This window comes from Podarcis tiliguerta, assembly GCF_965153285.1.
Source record: "Podarcis tiliguerta genome assembly, chromosome: 7".
Taxonomy (NCBI): domain Eukaryota; kingdom Metazoa; phylum Chordata; class Lepidosauria; order Squamata; family Lacertidae; genus Podarcis; species Podarcis tiliguerta.
In genome coordinates, this window is record NC_139540.1 from 88047121 (window position 1) to 88064515 (window position 17395).

The 17395-nt window shown below is 42.8% G+C and overlaps 2 protein-coding genes across 6 annotated transcripts in view; one reads left to right on the forward strand and one right to left on the reverse strand.

The window, feature by feature from the left end:
- The window catches only part of SEMA5A (semaphorin 5A), a 142052-nt gene that overhangs the window by 78707 nt on the left and 45950 nt on the right, over positions 1–17395 (forward strand). For all 5 annotated transcript variants that reach the window (XM_083448595.1, XM_083448599.1, XM_083448598.1 and 2 more), the window contains exons 5-10: positions 4037–4099; positions 5986–6084; positions 8873–9086; positions 10126–10411; positions 12999–13134; positions 16626–16830. In XM_083448595.1, the coding sequence (XP_083304721.1) occupies positions 4037–4099; positions 5986–6084; positions 8873–9086; positions 10126–10411; positions 12999–13134; positions 16626–16830 (1003 nt within the window). The remainder of the gene's footprint in view (positions 1–4036; positions 4100–5985; positions 6085–8872; positions 9087–10125; positions 10412–12998; positions 13135–16625; positions 16831–17395) is intronic.
- On the reverse strand, positions 372–3703 carry LOC310682055 (histone H3.3A-like; the record flags this gene model as incomplete). Its single annotated transcript, XM_083450300.1, has 3 exons — positions 372–830; positions 1185–1291; positions 3661–3703. 3 exons carry the CDS (start codon positions 3701–3703, stop codon positions 531–533), a joined length of 450 nt encoding a protein of 149 aa, XP_083306426.1. The 3' UTR covers positions 372–530.

Genomic DNA, 17395 nt, shown 5'->3' on the forward strand with positions numbered 1-17395 from the left:
AGAAGATTCCACCTAAACATTAGGAAGAACTTCCTGACAGTAAGAGCTGTTCGACAGTGGAATTTGCTGCCAAGGAGTGTGGTGGAGTCTCCTTCTTTGGAGGTCTTTAAGCAGAGGCTTGACAACCATATGTCAGGAGTGCTCTGATGGTGTTTCCTGCTTGGCAGGGGGTTGGACTCGATGGCCCTTGTGGTCTCTTCCAACTCTATGATTCTATGATTCTATGATTCTAGTACCTTACAATTTTAGCTACCCAACAAGTCATTAACATACGGAAACATGCATGAAAAGCAAGAAAGATCACCCATCCCGTCTGCATATTAGCAACTTGTCACTGTTGAGCAACAAAGCTCACATCACTGCGTTTTTATGTGAACAGTCACTTTTAGCATTCATCCTGGGTGAAAGATGGAATGGTTTAAGTACAAATGTAACATATTATAAACAATTTCATACAAAAAAAACCTCACAAATTGAAACCAAAGTATTTTACAGAATTTACTACAAAACACCATAAAAACTTCCTCCTCTTAAGCCCTCTCCCCCCACATCCTACGAGCCAATTGGATGTCTCTGGGCATGATGGTGACTCTCTTGGCATGGATGGCACACAGGTTTGTGTCTTCAAAGAGACCCACCAGATATGCTTCACTAGCCTCTTGCAGAGCACCAATGGCTGCACTCTGGAACCTCAAGTCTGTCTTGAAGTCTTGAGCCATCTCCCTTACCAGCCTCTGGAACGGAAGCTTGCGCATCAAAAGTTCCGTGGACTTTTGGTAATAACGAATCTCTCGCAGCGCCACAGTACCAGGCCTGTAGCGAAGGGGTTTCTTGAACATGATAGCCATGTTCAAATATATGAAGGGATGTCACATGAAGGAGGGAGAAAGGTTGTTTTCTGCTGCTCCAGAGAAGCGGACACGGAGCAATGGATCCAAACTACAAGAAAGAAGATTCCACCTAAACATTAGGAAGAACTTCCTGACAGTAAGAGCTGTTCGACAGTGGAATTTGCTGCCAAGGAGTGTGGTGGAGTCTCCTTCTTTGGAGGTCTTTAAGCAGAGGCTTGACAACCATATGTCAGGAGTGCTCTGATGGTGTTTCCTGCTTGGCAGGGGGTTGGACTCGACGGCCCTTGTGGTCTCTTCCAACTCTATGATTCTATGATTCTATGATTCTATGACTCCACCAGTAGAGGGAGCACTTTTCCGAGCAGCTTTGGTAGCCAGCTGTTTACATGGAGCTTTGCCACCAGTGGACGTACGGGCAGTCTGCTTGGCATAGCTGTCAACTTACAGATTTGAAAATAAGGGATCAGCAGCCAAAATAAGGGATCAACAATTACTTTGATGAAATACATATTTTGTTGCGTGCAAATGGCTTTAGATACCCATTAGGTCCATAAATTACCATATAGCATATATTCAACACAAAAAAACAGCAACAATTTGTTGTTGACAAAGCACAGCTGGACATAGAAAGGGCCCCATTACCTTCAGTAGCTTATTTAAGGGACATCATCAATAAGGGACAGCAGCGGGACATGGCGCTGGGATAAGGGACGCTTGACAGCTATGCTGCTTGGTATGCTTGGCCATTTCCCTTTACTTTTTTACACTTTCAGGAACGGAGCCTTTAAAAACAATTCTGCTCCTATCAGCCGCAAGGTACACGTCCTACTCCTTCCCCAACGAACCTGCAACCGTGAATTTGTTGACTTTTACCTGAAAGTCTGCTTTTAATATGCTTCCAGAATTTGCTGATCCCCTCTCTGATTCAAGGAGACTTTTTAAAAATGATGCGCTGACATTTCAGGGCGAGCCCTCTCAAACCACAGGAAACACTTTCCCCGACCTACAATGAAGCACATCAATGAGTTTCTTTCAGATGCAGTGATAAATCAGGACCAATTCCTTCTGAAATGTGGAATATTATGGGGCGGTTTCTCCAACACATGGGACAATCACAGCTTGATTACTTTGCATGCGAGTCAATGTGAACAAGGTTCCTTGACAGTAGAAAGTTTGGAAAATCACATTATCTTTGAGCTATTATCCCTGCTGTTAAATACTCCCCCCCCCCCCTCGCCTATTATTTCACAGCAAACTAAGTACAGGTTCCAAGAAAAGCTGCTTGCATGATGCTACGTGCCAAGTGTTGATTCTTGGCTTTGGGAATTTATTTAAACAAGAATCAAGAAGTCACAGCTCTAGTTTCTGTGCCAGTTGTAGGGTTGCTGAAGTCAGGTAGAGGCAATTGCACTAGCCAAGTCAAGTGAAAACTTGCAAAGGTTCTACAGATTTCCAGCCCATGCCTGGAAAGGAAAAGCATCTTGTGGGTCTCCCTCCCTCTTCCAGTCTGTCTCAGCTGACGGCTGGGTCTCCATGGAAACTGGTCCCTCAGCAGACAAAGAATTGATGACTTCAACTCTTCCTTCAGCTCTCACCTTTGTCAACCCTTTGGAGCAGTACAGTGGTATATCAGTCCCACATAGGGATTTAGTATAATTTGGGTTATTAGTATAATAATCTTTAGTATAATTTGGAAGTTCTAATCATATAGAATGATACATTAATAATGCATTATTGATAAATAATTAATAATATACTAATTTTATGTATTTTTAATATCTGACTGAATAGTGTAAGGTTTTTTAGAAAGGAAAATGAAACCCTGAAAATAAATATATAAATATAAATATAATATTTATATCCTCCAGGCAACACATACTATCTTCTCCCTATCTTCTCCTCACAACCCAGTGAAGTGGGGTGAGTGTTGCTGACTGCTCCAAAGGTACTCAGTGAGCTTCATGGTTCAGGAGAGAGAGAATTGAACACCGTTCTCCTCAGTCCTCGTTTGGTGCTCTAACTATGACCCCACACTGGTTAGGTTCACATGAACACTGACTTGGTTGCAAGGAATGCAGGGAATGAATGTTCAAAGGTTGTCCATAGAACAGGGAGGTAAATGGCCTACTCCGTGACTTCAGCAGCAGTACTGCAGAAATCAATATACTGCACAGGCAAAGATACAAAGATTTGCAGGCATCAGCTGATCAGAGGCTCCTGCAAATTCTGCTTTCAACAGGGAGCCTTACCTTATATGATGTCAGATGTAGAGCAGGGGGACGTGGTTTGGGGGAAATGACCCGTTGGAGGTTTCCCAGCAATGCCCTATATAGCCTGGGACCTAAATTGCGGTCATCTCCTTGGCTTTCAAGGTACTGCTTTTTTCCACCTGGGTCTTTAAAATGTCTTTGATTTTAATGTGCATCTTTATCCATCCTGCATCCTCATGTTTTGTTTTAATCCCTTATGGTGTTTATTTGTTATTTATAGTATTTCATGGTTGTTAGTATGCTGTCCTGGACTGTCTTGAAATCATTTGGTGAACGGCAGCATACAGATTTTTTAAATAAACACGTAAACATTTTGGCCATTCTAAATAATAAAAAACATGTTTATTTCTTAATGTGCTTGTTCAGCACATTAAAGGTTTTGATGTTGAAACAAGACCCTGAACCCCACACCCACCCCAGCCACACCTCATACATGAACAAGGGGAACAGGTGAACAAACGTGGCTACGTGTGGCCCTGAATTAATTTCTCCATAGTTATATTTTGGTCTTTCGTCATCCTGTGCGTGAATGAATTTACTTGCTTCACTCCTTGCCTCTTGCGTGCAGAAGAAGCACACCATGATTGCTAAGCCAAAAGCAAACTGTAAGTTACCATCATCTGGAGCAAAACAACCCACGACTTCCGGTTCAGAAGCAATGCTGAGCCAGGGCTTGCGGTTTGCTTGTTCCCAGTGCTAGCGTGGAGAAGCGAAACAGTCATGATTCACTCGTGCCCAGCAAGCCATGATTTATGGTTTACCGTGATGCCCAAATACAGCCATTATATTTTCTCTCCCATGCAATTTTGTATCATTGTTGTTTATTTCAGTGGAAACACACGATCTCTAAGCCTGCTCCTGGGCATTTTGCTTGTTGTTTTCTGCATCTAATCTTTATTTATTTCTGTGTGCTAGGGAGTGGAGTGGTCTTGTGATGAAGCTACTACAAAGGCTTGTTACAGTAAAGGCAAATCAAAGGTGAGTAGCTCCTACTTAAATAATTAATTTCCTAGATCCCAGTGAGAAAGTTCATCTGTCCACTTGTGCCTATGCATGTTTACTTGAAAATGTTCACAGGATTGGAGACTCATTCAAGCAAGGTTCTAATCAAGTTGGCATCTGTACATAGTGAAGGAACAAGACCACACTGCTCAGTGTGTGCATCTTTCCTGCCTAAAGACCTGTTGGGATCTGCTTACTGGATTGCACATTTGTGCAGTGTCCTATGTGAGTTAACTCCAGTTTGGACCCACACGCAGAGACCTCATGCAGATATTGCATCCAGTGCATGGACACTTGGCAGGCTTAGGAACTGGAGGGTTCACCTTTGTGCATGCATGCTTAAAGTCCCACTCAAGAGTCTTTGTACTGTGGTTGCTCTCACACCACAGCAGAACACTTGGAGCTATATTATTATGGGAACCTGCTAGTGTTTACCATGTTGGGTGCATGTTTTTTAGTTACAATGAACTCCTTAGGCTTTGTTCTTTGGTCCTGGGACAAAGTCGGTAACCAGACTGAATTTCACTCAGCCTTGTCTGCAGACTTTCTGGGGTGCTGGAAGCACCTGAATGGTACAGCAAATAGACCTTTGTTGTTGTTTCCAAATTCAGTCCTTTGAGGGGGGGGGTAGAGTGATAAAAGCAGGAAGCATATCTTTGCAGTTATAACAATCAATCATAATGCATTCTTACTTCTGGAAAAAGTCAGGCTGGAGGTTTAAAAATCTACAGATGCAATTTTAAAACACTAGGACTATGAAAATAGAAACAAGCCTTACCAAATTTGTTTCCTGCTTGCATGACAACATATAGTACAGACACCAGAGATTATTTGGCGTTTACAAATCTTATAAAATCCGTAATTCCCCTTGAGATAGTACTTCAAGGTAGAAATCTGAATACTCTTTGTTCTGCATACCCCAAAGCTATGGGCTGAATGCATTCTGTGACTGCAGTCGGTCTGTTTCATGCCACATATAATGGTAGCTGCATATATAGACCACAAAGGGTTGCCTTGGCATTGCCCACAACACACACAGTTCTTGTATGGACAAGCTGACCTCCACAAAAATGTCCAGCTGCACAATTATGAGCACAGTCACAGCCAAGGCACCCTTGAATCATACTTTTGAAAGAGGCAGAAAAACTTGGAGATTGATTGATTCCTTTGACCAACTCTACGAATGTTTGACAGTTTCTGCATCGCCAGGTGTGGGTGGTGCGGTGCATGCTCCAAGGAGTGTCTGTTCCTCTGAAATTACCCCCACATATCGATAACGGAGTTTGCCACAATACTCCCTTTCTCCCTCCCCATCTCTCCCTCTTTCATGGGGAAGGGTGGGCTTCATACGGCTTCCTTTATGAACCTGAGATCGTATGGCCCCAAAGAGTTATACCAAATCCAAAATGCCTGGAAGAGTTACAGGGTGCAAAATGTGAGCGCATGTAAAGAAAGGAATCGTAGAATTAGAGAGGACCATTGTGACATTTTAGTATTAGAAAATTCAATGTGCAATACAGCAAAGAATGGAGTACTGCATTGTTTGTTGGAGGTTGGAGGAAAAAAGAGCCTGAATTACTTGCATTAAGTTTTTTAGTGGCCCTTGCCACAGTTGAGTCAACTGCTACAACAAAGCATAGAGAAAGTGATGCAGCAGAGCTTCGCAAAAGGATCAATGGGTTTCTTGTAATTAGGAATTGATTGTAAATATAATCTGCACACACCTTCAGGTATAGTTTATCTGTTTTTTTCCATACATAGTTTCATACCATAGGATACTGAAGAGCAGGTCAGGTTTTGCTTAGCATACGCTGCTTATGGGATATTGATGATCCTGTTTTCTCTTTCTTTTTTGATGTTAGGAAGAGTGCCAGAATTATATCCGTGTCCTTCTCATTGGTGGGGACAGACTCTTTGCATGTGGAACTAATGCGTTTACGCCCATTTGCACTAATCGGACGGTAAGAATATGGACAAATCCACACTACAGAATTAAACTGTATCAGAACTCATTCCTTCTTCTCAGGGAGCCCTGGATACTGGGATTGTGTGGGCTGGAAGGGTGCTATGGCTGCCTGGGAGAAGGCCCTTTCCGGGGAGATCCACCTGAGGCCCTTTTTGCAGTTCTTTACATGCTAGGCTCTGGTCCTGTTGGCAAGTTAAGAGAAGATTTTCAGCGCGTGTACCAAACTACAGTTTCCAAGATAGGAGGAGTGCATGGTCGCAATACAAAAGTTAATTTGAAATATTACTATTATTATTATTATTATTATTATTATTAATAATAATACCCAGCCCTCCCCGGCCAAGACCGGGCTCATGGTGGCTAACACCAAATATATTAATACATTAAAAACACAAAATCAAATGATTAGTTAAAATACAATTTGAAATCACATTTAAAATCAAAATAAAATTAAAAGTTCACCAGGCCCAGCCACCCGTGCTGGTCCCATATGGGCTGATAGAAAGAGCCAAGGAAGCCACTTACATATAGGGTCCCATAGAAAGAAGGGGGTCAGACTGGGCCCAGACCAAAGGGCGGAACAGCTCCGTCTTGCAGGCCCTGCGGAAAGATGTCTCTTGTGACAGAGCATTCCACCAGGCTGGGGCCACAGCTGAAAAGGCTCTGGCCCTGGACTAACCTCCTTGAGACCCGGGACCTCCAAGATGTTATTCTTTGTGGACCGTATAGGGTCCTCTGTGGGACATACCAGGAGAGGCGGTCCCGTAAGTATGAGGGTCCTAGGCCGTATAGGGCTTTAAAGGTTAAAACCAGCACTTTAAACCCGACCCTGTACTCTACCAGGAGCCAGTGCAGCTGGTAAAACACTGAATGAATGTGATCCCGCGGCGAGAGCCCCATAAGGAGCCTCGCCGCAGCGTTCTGCACCCGCTGGAGTTTCTGGGTCAGCTTCAAGGGCAGCCCCACGTAGAGCAAGTTACAATAATCAAGCCTGGAGGTGACCATCACATGGATCACTGTGGCCAGGTCGGGGCAGGAAAGGTAAGGGACCAGCTGCTTAGCACGCCAGAGGTGGAAAAACGCCGCTTTGCTGCAGCTGCAACATGTGCATCCATAAAAAGGGAGGCATTGCTTCTATAGAAATAGAATAAAATATAATAAATAGAAACAAATAAAGTAGGTAAGCAGTCATGATTATTGCTGCCAGCTGGAGGAAATATCTGGAGGTTGCTTAGCTGATGCTGTTCATGGCAATTCATAGGTTGAAATTAGATGAAATCTGTGGGAGAGCTTGCTTTAATATTGGGGCTAACCTGAATACTATTCATGCAATTTCATTTTTATTATTATCAACCCCTTCCCTGGTCGTGCAGTTGGTTACAGCCCCACTTAAGCCTCAGCCTGCAAGCCAGCACTGAGTTTCATGAGTCGTGGGGAGGAGTCTTTATGTAAGTTATGTAAAGGGAAAGGGACTGAAATCTTGTTCTGTTGGGATGGTGAGAAGGACCCTGAGTTTGATTGTTGTCAGAATTAGTTAATTTAAATTAAGCAAATTTAGATTATTTTAAAATAATAATCGAGAAATAAGGCCAATTTAAATTAAGATTTCCCCTTTTTGAAGTTCCTGCATTTATAATTGGCTTCTATCACAATTAAGTCATTTTGGCTTGCAACCAAATGGAGTCTTTATGCTATCTAGAAGCACAATATAAACCTTTTGGTCATGATGACGTATGCCTTGCAGAATTATACCCGCTCAGAGACAAGGAGCAGAATTGTGTGCGGTTCTTTCTATATACCTGTGAGGATATTAAGTAAGAGCAGTTAGTTGATCCAACAACCATGTTGTAAGTATCCAGAATGTCTGTACAGGACTGGCAGTTAACAAGGCAAATGTTTTTAGGTATCAGGTTGAAAAGTGCATACATAGTCATATTTTGTCTGAATATGTTGCAGAAGTCAGAAAATTGACAGGCATGAAGCAAGAGTAGAAAAATAAGTACTCTAAGGATTGCCCAGTATAGCATCTCCTCTCATACCTTCAGTACCTGTGATGATTTGCTAGTCCCTGGATCCACTAGAAATCCCATATTAAATGCAACATGTAACTTTTTTGGAGCTTTAAAAAAAGTCCTTTGGGGGCTTCCTACACTACTGTGCCTCTCGCTTTGAGCAATGTCTAGAACTTGGGAAGAAAAATAACATAGCAGAACATAGATTCTGGATGCATGTTTGATGGCAGAGCCTCCTACACCACTCTACATCTATCACTCTGCCCCTGGTTTTATTTTCTGCTAGAAATTATTTATTTTTGTGCTCATTTATGTATTCATTTATAAGCTGCTTGTATCCTGAAGGCTTGAGGCTGGTAATGAAAGCAAAAGAATTCTAGCAAAAGAGAACCACATCCCATCATCTCTCTGCTGGGTTAACTCCGGAAACAGGCTAGTCCCACAATGCTGCTGAGATTAGTGTACTCCAGGTAATGGGGCAACTCCTTTCTTTGCATTCTTACTGTTTGAATTTGATGCACAGGTGGTATCACGAACAGGGAGACCAGGCAATGCAATTAGAGTTAATGCTAGTGATATTCTATTAGATATCTTTCGATTGCAAAGTGTGCAAGTGGGAGTGCCGCCTTCTGTTTTCAGATACTCACCACAGAGCTAGAAAGTGGTTGTTGCTCTGTGTGAGAGGATGCACGCTCTCTTGTGGCACGTAATGTTGTAGATTGATTTATGGTTTCCTGCTCAGTAATATGGTTTTAATTCCCTCCGCTGCAGCTAAATAACCTGGAAGAGACGCATGATCAGATCAGCGGCATGGCTCGCTGTCCCTACAGCCCCCAGCACAACTCCACCGCTCTGCTTGCAAGCACTGGTGAGCTATATGCAGCAACAGTCATGGACTTCCCAGGAAGGGATCCTGCAATTTATCGCAGCTTGGGGGTGTTTCCTCCTCTCCGGACTGCACAGTACAACTCTAAGTGGCTTAATGGTGAGTGCAGAGACAACTGGTTGTTTACGTGAGTAAATATTGTTCTGAAGGAGCACAAGTCCTTTCTTGGTGCTTTTGAAAAGGTTCTTGCCTGTTTCTCCGGACTCTGGGAAAGTCTTCAACCACCGATGGTTTAAAGTTGGCAGTTCAGCATGGAAGGAGGGGGTGAGTGGGGAGGAAAAGGAGAGGAAAACATAGAGAGGAGGTGAGAGAGTGTAAGAAGAGGCAGGGAACGTCCACAGCTCAGTCGCAGAGGGCTTGCTTTGTGAGCAGAAGGTCATGGGTTCAGTCTCCTGCACTGTCAGCTATAAAGATCCTTGGTACATGGACTCCTTCTCAGTCTTTGGACTGCATCATTAAATTCATTGCTATTATTTTAATGCACATGGCAATTTACAGAGATGAGTGAGCAAAAGCACAAAAGACAGGCTTTGATCCCCAAGGAACTGGAAATGGAGGAATACAACATGGTGAGAGAGACAAAGATGGCAAGGGACGAATGTGTACAAATGCGTCAGCTGTGCTTCAGCTTGATTACAATTGGGGATGAGGACTAAAAGACTCAGCGGAAGACCTTTCCAAAGGAAGGACCTGAAGAGTGAATGGATGGAACCAGTTAAATGAGCAGGTGTCTGTAAGGCAGCTGAGCGTGGAGGAGTAAGCACCACCTGGCTGGAATATTCTCAAGTCATGCCCTAGGCTTCTTTAGGAGGAAGGGCAGGATAGAACAACAACAACAACAGCAACAGCAACAACAGCAATAACAATAATTTATTTATACCCCGCCTATCTGGCTGGGCTTCCCCAACCACTCTGGGTGGCTTCCAACAAAATATTAAAATACAATAATGCATTGAACATTAAAAGCTTCCCTAAACAGGGATAAAATAATAAATAAAGCATCAACAATTTAAATGTACAGATAGGTACTGTCACAATCACAAGTAGATGTGGCTTTTAAACAGCAGTCCAGTGTAACATTTGTTTCTCCTTTTGAAAATAGTTGTTTTCTGATATTTTGTCTATCAATGCATTTCAGAACCAAATTTTGTGTCTTCTTATGACATTGGGAACTTCGTCTATTTCTTCTTCCGAGAGAACGCAGTGGAGTATGACTGTGGCAAGATAGTCTTTTCCCGAGCTGCTCGAGTTTGCAAGAATGACATTGGAGGCAGGTTCCTGCTGGAGGACACCTGGACCACCTTCATGAAAGCTCGCTTGAACTGCTCCCGCCCTGGAGAAATCCCATTTTACTACAATGAATTGCAGAGTACGTTCTTCCTGCCAGAACTGGACTTAATCTACGGGATCTTTACCACTAATATGTATGTAGTTTATGAAATTTTTTATTTCTAGAATATTCAGAATGAATTAGAGAAAAGAGTTGTGCTGCCTGCTCCTCCTGGGAAATAGAATTGATATTGAAAAAATTCTGAGAGAAGGGCTCTTGGAGGAACGGAATAGGGAGTGTTGACGGAAATACATCCATCCATTGCTTATAGAAGTGCAGGACCTGAGGGCAGGCCAACTTCTCAAACCAGAAAACTTTTGTTGATGGAGTTTTTAGTTTAACACAACTAAATGGAAACTTCCTTCCTTTAAAGGAGTTTTAAGCAGAGATTGGATGGCCACCTATTATGCATGATCTAGTTGAGATCCCCTCATTGCAGGGTTGGACTAGATGACCGCAGGGGTCCCTTCCAACTCTGCAATTCTATGAGTCTGTGATTACATGTCTAAGGGAGCAGTTATTTATTAATTGAAATATTTGTCTCCTGTGCTTTCGGCTTCATCAAGAATCTTCAGTGCTACTAACAAGTCCATTAAAAACAATCATGAGATCCTTTTTTAAAAACAAAAGAAGCATAAAAACAAGCAGGCAAGGAAACACCTATGGTCACCACAGCGCAGCATCCATCACGTAGTGTGGGAGAGCAGTTGATAATAGGCCAAAGGCCCTAAAGAGCAATACTGTTCAGATGTCATCAGGGAGGACCCATGAGGGCCTCTCAAGGCAGGGAGCAAAGTTCCAGAGCCTGCAAAGGAGAAGATCTCGTCCTCTGTTCCCACCAGCTGAGCTTCACCTGCTGAGAATGCAGCACAGGACCTTTTCTGTAATAACAGGACCGTCCTCCAAGATCTGAGTGTCCAGGCAAGGTCATGCAGGAGAAGGCAGTCCTTTAAATAAGTTTGGTCCTAAGTTGGGGGTTGGGGGAGGGGCTTTAAAGGCAATGAACAACATGTTGAATTGAATTGGAAGCCAATGCAATTTATATAAATCAACTTCTTTCTGGTAGTTGTGGTAGCCCCAGTGTTGGTAGTGGAATACTTTTTTTAGGGAGTAGGATCACTCTAACAGTTTCACTTAAACAGAATACTTTGTGTAAAAGTCTACCAACTCCTGTCTACATCTTTTCTTAGAAAGAAATATAAAGCTGGTGTTTTACCCCATGAATTATTTAGTTGAAGTACTTCCATATCTGCTTCCACTCAGCACTGAAGATCTTGCTTCAGCTAAACCTTTTATCAATATTCTTAAAACTTCCAATTCAATCTGCTGTTCTGCTGAGCTAGTTTTCCTTGTGCTTTTCTGACAGCACCAGCTTGTAATTTGCTCCTGTGTCTGAGCCACTCAACTGAAAGCGCTCCTGCTTAGGAGCTCTGCATTCTGCCATCTCTTTCCCTGGAGGGCAGAACCTTTGGGTAATTAGCCGACCCAGGGCAATGATGATCTTAAACAAATGTTTAGTGCGTTTTAATATTGTCAGGCCTGGTCGTTGTCCTCTTCAGATCACCACACAAACGCTTCTTGTACTTTTATAACTTTTTATTGTGTATTAACAAAATAATCTTATAAACAGTTCTTAACTCTTCTTCCTCAGAGTCCCTTCTTTCAGATACCTTCTGAGCTCTGCTTCTCCATGACCAGCCACCCTCAAAATGGCGAAGGCGCCCTTCCCTTCACTTTCCTGCTCTTTTTTCTACCCTCCTGGCTAGAGCTGGCCTGTATCTCCCCTCCTCCGAATCTGAGCTAGAACTGAACCCTTGCCTTTCCTGGGAACAGCCGGTCCCTCCCTGTTGTTCCTCTTGCTCCCTTCTATTAGATTCACTGCTCTCCTCCCCCCTTGGGGAATGCTTTCTCCCTCTGAGAAACTGGAAACTTCTAACTCTTCCCTGACAAATATACACACATGCTACTCAGTCAAGAAGCATAGAGATGCTGTTCTGCAGTGACGCTGGAACTAAATGGAAGCTAATAATAATAATAATAATAATAATAATAATAATAATAATGACAACACCTTTATTGTACAACCTGTGTAAAATGAAATTAAACGAGCCTCACCCCCCCAAACACTCAATCTCTTATCGAACAACACACCACCTAGACAGTTTTTTATTAGCTTCAGAGTGGCAGATTTCATTATTTCAGTTTATGCTAGTGGGTGATAGTTGTTTTAAAAAATCCTGGATAAGTAGAGAGAGCTTTCAGCCTTCCTTAGATCCAGAATTTTGAGGGGTTTGGACAAACAAATGAAGTAAGATGTTGCACCTGCAAGCATGCCTTTTCTCCCTGCCAACCCCTAAATTGACAATGAGCAAACCACACCATTCTTGCCTCTTTCTTTCACAGATGAATTACATAATGTAGCTATTAGCACAGGGGTGGCCTGTGGCCCTTCAGATATCGTTGGACTCCATCTCACATCAGCATCTGCCAGCCAGCTGTTGATCAGGAGCTGCAGTCCAGCAGCACCAGGAGGACCTTGGGTTTCCCACCTCTTTGTTAACATGCCAGCACTGCCCTTTTATAGCTATGAAGGGAAAGAGTTGTATTTCAGTCTGCTTGAAGTACTTCATCTTTTGCTTGTGTGTGGTGTTGCTTGTGTGTGTTTCTTCTTCTTTTTTAAGGAACAGCATAGCAGTTTCAGCCGTTTGTGTATTCAACATGACTGCAATAACTCAGGTCTTCAGTGGGCCATTTAAGTTCCAAGAGAACTCCCGCTCTGCTTGGCTGCCTTACCCCAACCCTAACCCCAACTTTCAGGTACTTGGAGGGAAATGGGTGGGGGCAGGGGGGAGGTACTGAATCATATGAATTGTCTTTAAACTGCTATTGCATTTTTAAAAGTAGCTGAGATGATGGGCGGATTGTTGCCCAGCATACTTCCACCATACTTCCAGTATGTTGCCCAGCATACTTCCAGTTTCCTTGTCATGATGGGATGATTAGGAAGAAGCTCTCTCTAAACTGCTATAGGAAATGCCCCTGTGAGGGTTCACCAGAAGGTGGTGTGCCCAACCTCACTTTGAGCCAATGGGCAGAAATCTTCCTAAGCAGCCACTTGGTAATGGGTGACATTAATCTAGACCAGGGAATAAAGCAGACCATTGTCATGGGCAATGTGGCTATGGACTGAATAAAACATGAGCAAATCGAGCCATCATTCCCACTAATGTGACTTGAGAGTGTGTGTTGGTGTACAGTGATAAATGGATGAATATTCTGTGAGGCTCTAAGCAAATGGCCTTCCAAGCAGCATCCTCTGAGGTCTTGTAATTACCTTCCGTGCCTCTATATTGGTTGGATGAATGATATGTTATCACCTGATACAAGCAAGCTCCAGAATGTCCCATCCTCAGAGATCACTGAGGGCATTTCTGCACTAAGAAGGAAGCACATCCAAAGCAGCACATCACACATGGCAGGTGACCACCCCGAGGGCTGGTGATTTTGCCATGTTTCAACTTGGGCATTATGGAGTATGTGATCAGGGGAGCAAGATTAGAGCAGCAAAAACTACTGGTTTGCATCACTTCAGTTTATTCATTAGTTATATTAATTACCCTTAATACCCTGCAAGTAAATCTTTTCATTAAATTGGAAATGTGCATAACTCTGAACTATAGTGTACTCCAGAGATCAAAAATAAGGGGGAATAAATTTATAAAAACGATATTTAAAACGGGATTATTTGTTTTGCAAGAGTGGAGATAGCCCTGTACTCATTATGACTACAGGGAAATATTTCTGTCCAACTGCAGTTGTGATCTTTGTCCTTACCATGCATTGATGTACACCTCTAATGATAACATGCTGCTAAAAAACAGCTTCATTTGGGTATTTTGAGTGACATGTGTCACACATTGACATCCGTGTGGGTGCATACAAATGGCCCTAAAAAGAGGAGCCACTGTTCTCCATCAGTGTACTTGCCATGTTCTTGTTTCTCATACCTATCCTGAGTTGAGGTCAGGAACCAAATCCATTAATATTCAATAGAATCTGTTTGAAAAGTTGCAATGTTGTGTAGTTCTCTTTAGAGCTAAGCTTTGAAGCCAATAAAACAATATATGTATATTTAAGAGCCTCAAAACAGTCCTCAGGAAGAAAACATGTTTAAATAAAAAATCAATCCAAAGTAACAGAAAATCAGAGAAACAATTATAGTTAATGGGTTGGGAAGGGGTGAACATGCTCACAACTGAAGAAAAAAGCTCTGTCTCACCAAAAGCACTATTTTTGACCCCAAAGGTTTAAATGGGTCAAGTTGTGGCATAGCTCTATCAGCAGTGCTTTTTTCTAGAAAAACTTCACTCACCATGAAGTTGCTACACTAAGTGCCACACTTTTTGACAACAAAAAAGAGGTGCCAGGACTGTGTACACTTGAGTGCCCCCTGAAAAAAGCATTGCCTAGCACAGGGTCAGCAGACTTTTTCAGCAGGGGGCCGGCCCACTGTCCCTCAGACCTTGTGGGGGGTTGGACTATATTGTTGGGGGGGGGGGAATGAACGAATTCCAATGCCTCTCAAATAACCCAGAGATGCATTTTAAATAAAAGTACACATTGTACTCATGTAAAAACACGCTGATTCCTGGACCATCTGTGGGCCACATTGAGAAGGCAATTGCGCCGGATCTGGCCCGCGGGCCTTAGTTTGCCTCCCCGTGGCCCTTTCAGGATCTGCTTCTTATATACACTGGGTGTCCGGTTGGGAAGTCTTGGATTGGTAAAACAGTGGCCAAAGTTGGTAAGACCTGGGGTTAGAATTGCCATCAAAAGTCACCTAAAATCATGAGGTAATCTTGGAAATTCCTGCTTTGGAGAAGCCTCTAAGGAAGGTTAAGAGCAATAGAATGAGGCTTGATGAGACCAGTAGTGCAACTCTTTCTCTGCAAGTGTCTCCCAGCCCCCACTCAGGAATGCAAGAAAAACTTTGAAAGGACATGGTACTCTTTGAATGTCCTTAGAAAAATATCATTGAATCTGAGTAGGCAGTGTGCAAATGCAGAATACCCATTTTTATTATGGAGGCTTTAGCAAGTTCTCCCCAACTTCATCTCTATGGAGACAAAATTATTCTGTCCAAACACAAGTGAAGTCACAAGTGGATACAGAACTGGATAATTTCTCCCCTTCAGATGTCGAACAAGACACCCAGTCCTCATTTAAAGAACAAAATGATTGAGTATTAAAAGCCAAAGAGAGCTTAAAGACTTTATTTTATGAAACAGTTGTCTTGTTTCAGACAAACTGTGTGTTGGCTGCTGCCTTATGACATCATGAACCCCACCCCTCCTCAGACCAACGTCACAACTTGATTTTGTTCTTTAAAGTAGGTTGTTGGTTTTTTTAAAAAAGAAAAGATTGCTTAAATGTAACCACATGCAGCATTTTATTCTTAAAAAAATAACTTTAAACTAACTCACCAGTAACAGTTTTGAAAAATAAAAAGGAAGATGTCCTATCTGAGCCATCAGAGTCATCACTGACTAATTGGCTGTTAAGTACAAGTGCCAGAGGCAACATGAAGGCAGGGAAACCTTGAGGTTGCTCAACAGGAGGGGAAAAACAATTATTTCTGCTTGTTATCCTCCTCTGCGTGCCTCTTGTGTGGAAAGGAAGGAGGCAACTTTGTACAGGCAGGGGAAAGGTGGGGTAGAAACATGTGGACAAATCTACCCTCAACCTGAGCATGATTTTAGATCCTTTGGAATTTGAGGACATGTAGGTCACCCTCTTCCTAATCAGCCTGAGAGAGCACAGCAAGACGGTCTGCCTCCGGCCAGCGCTCTTCGGTCTGGCAAGATGGAGCTTGGCAAGGAATTTCCTGTTCCACCCTGGCTTTTGTCTCAGGCGAGGCCCCATGGCAGAGAAGAGGGCCCTTGAAGAGTTGCTGCTGCAGCTGCAGGAGGAGGCATCTCTCAAAACCTACATTCTCTTCCCATATATTTGGGATACATGTGTATGGCCACCAAAAAAACCTCCTCCTGCCTTTTTTCTTTCATTGCCCTTAATTGTATTATTTGCTATATTTATTTTGTCATATATTTGCAGAGGAAGTATGAATGACTTGCCAGTATGGAAAAAACATTTTTCTTTGAAGTACATTGTGTAGCTCAATGACCAGTCATTACTGCACAAATTTATGTAAGAACTAGCTTGGGGATTCTCTTATCTAGGGATATGAAGGGTTTGTCTTCATTCGCTAAATCTTTTATTATGACAATAGTAGAAAACCTATGCCTTTTCAGTGTGGCACCATGGACCAGGGTGCATATTTGAATCTGACAGAGAGGAATCTCCAAGATGCCCAGAAATTTATTTTGATGCATGAAGTGATCCAGCCCATCTCACCCTTTCCTTACTTCATGGAAGACAACAGCCGTTTTTCCCACGTGGTGGTGGATGTGGTTCAAGGCAAGGACATGCTTTTTCACATCATCTATTTGGCCACAGGTAAATGCTTTGTTAACAGCACTGGGAAATCCCCTGCTTCGGATATTTTTTTGGGGGGGGGGGCAGGAGAGGTGGTGGAGGTGTTTGATGGGAGGGACTGCTCATTAACCAGTCTGACTCTGCTTGTTAATCTTCTTGGCCCCAGTGTACCTTTTCTGATCTGTTGTGGAATACATGTTAATGGAGCTTCTATCACCATGGTTTTAAACAACCCCCAAGCTTTTTGGAGAAACTTCACTCCCTTGTTTTTGCCTTTCAATGTCCTTTTTACAAAGTTCCTCTTTTCAAATCATTTGTGACCATGTTTGACCTTCCCAGCAAATGTCCACTTTCATACATGTTGCATTGATAGCGCATAGTCACTGTTCCCGGTTGGTACAACAACGCTTAAATCTCACACCAGGTTCCGGACATCACTTGAGTCCAGGATTGTGTGCTCCACCCTGACACATGTGCACCTACTTGGCCAGTTCCATCACCAAAAGTTCTGGGTACAATCATTTAGGATATCTTAAAAATAAAAAAATCTCTGTGTTGTGACTAGAACACATATGTACCCAGCCTA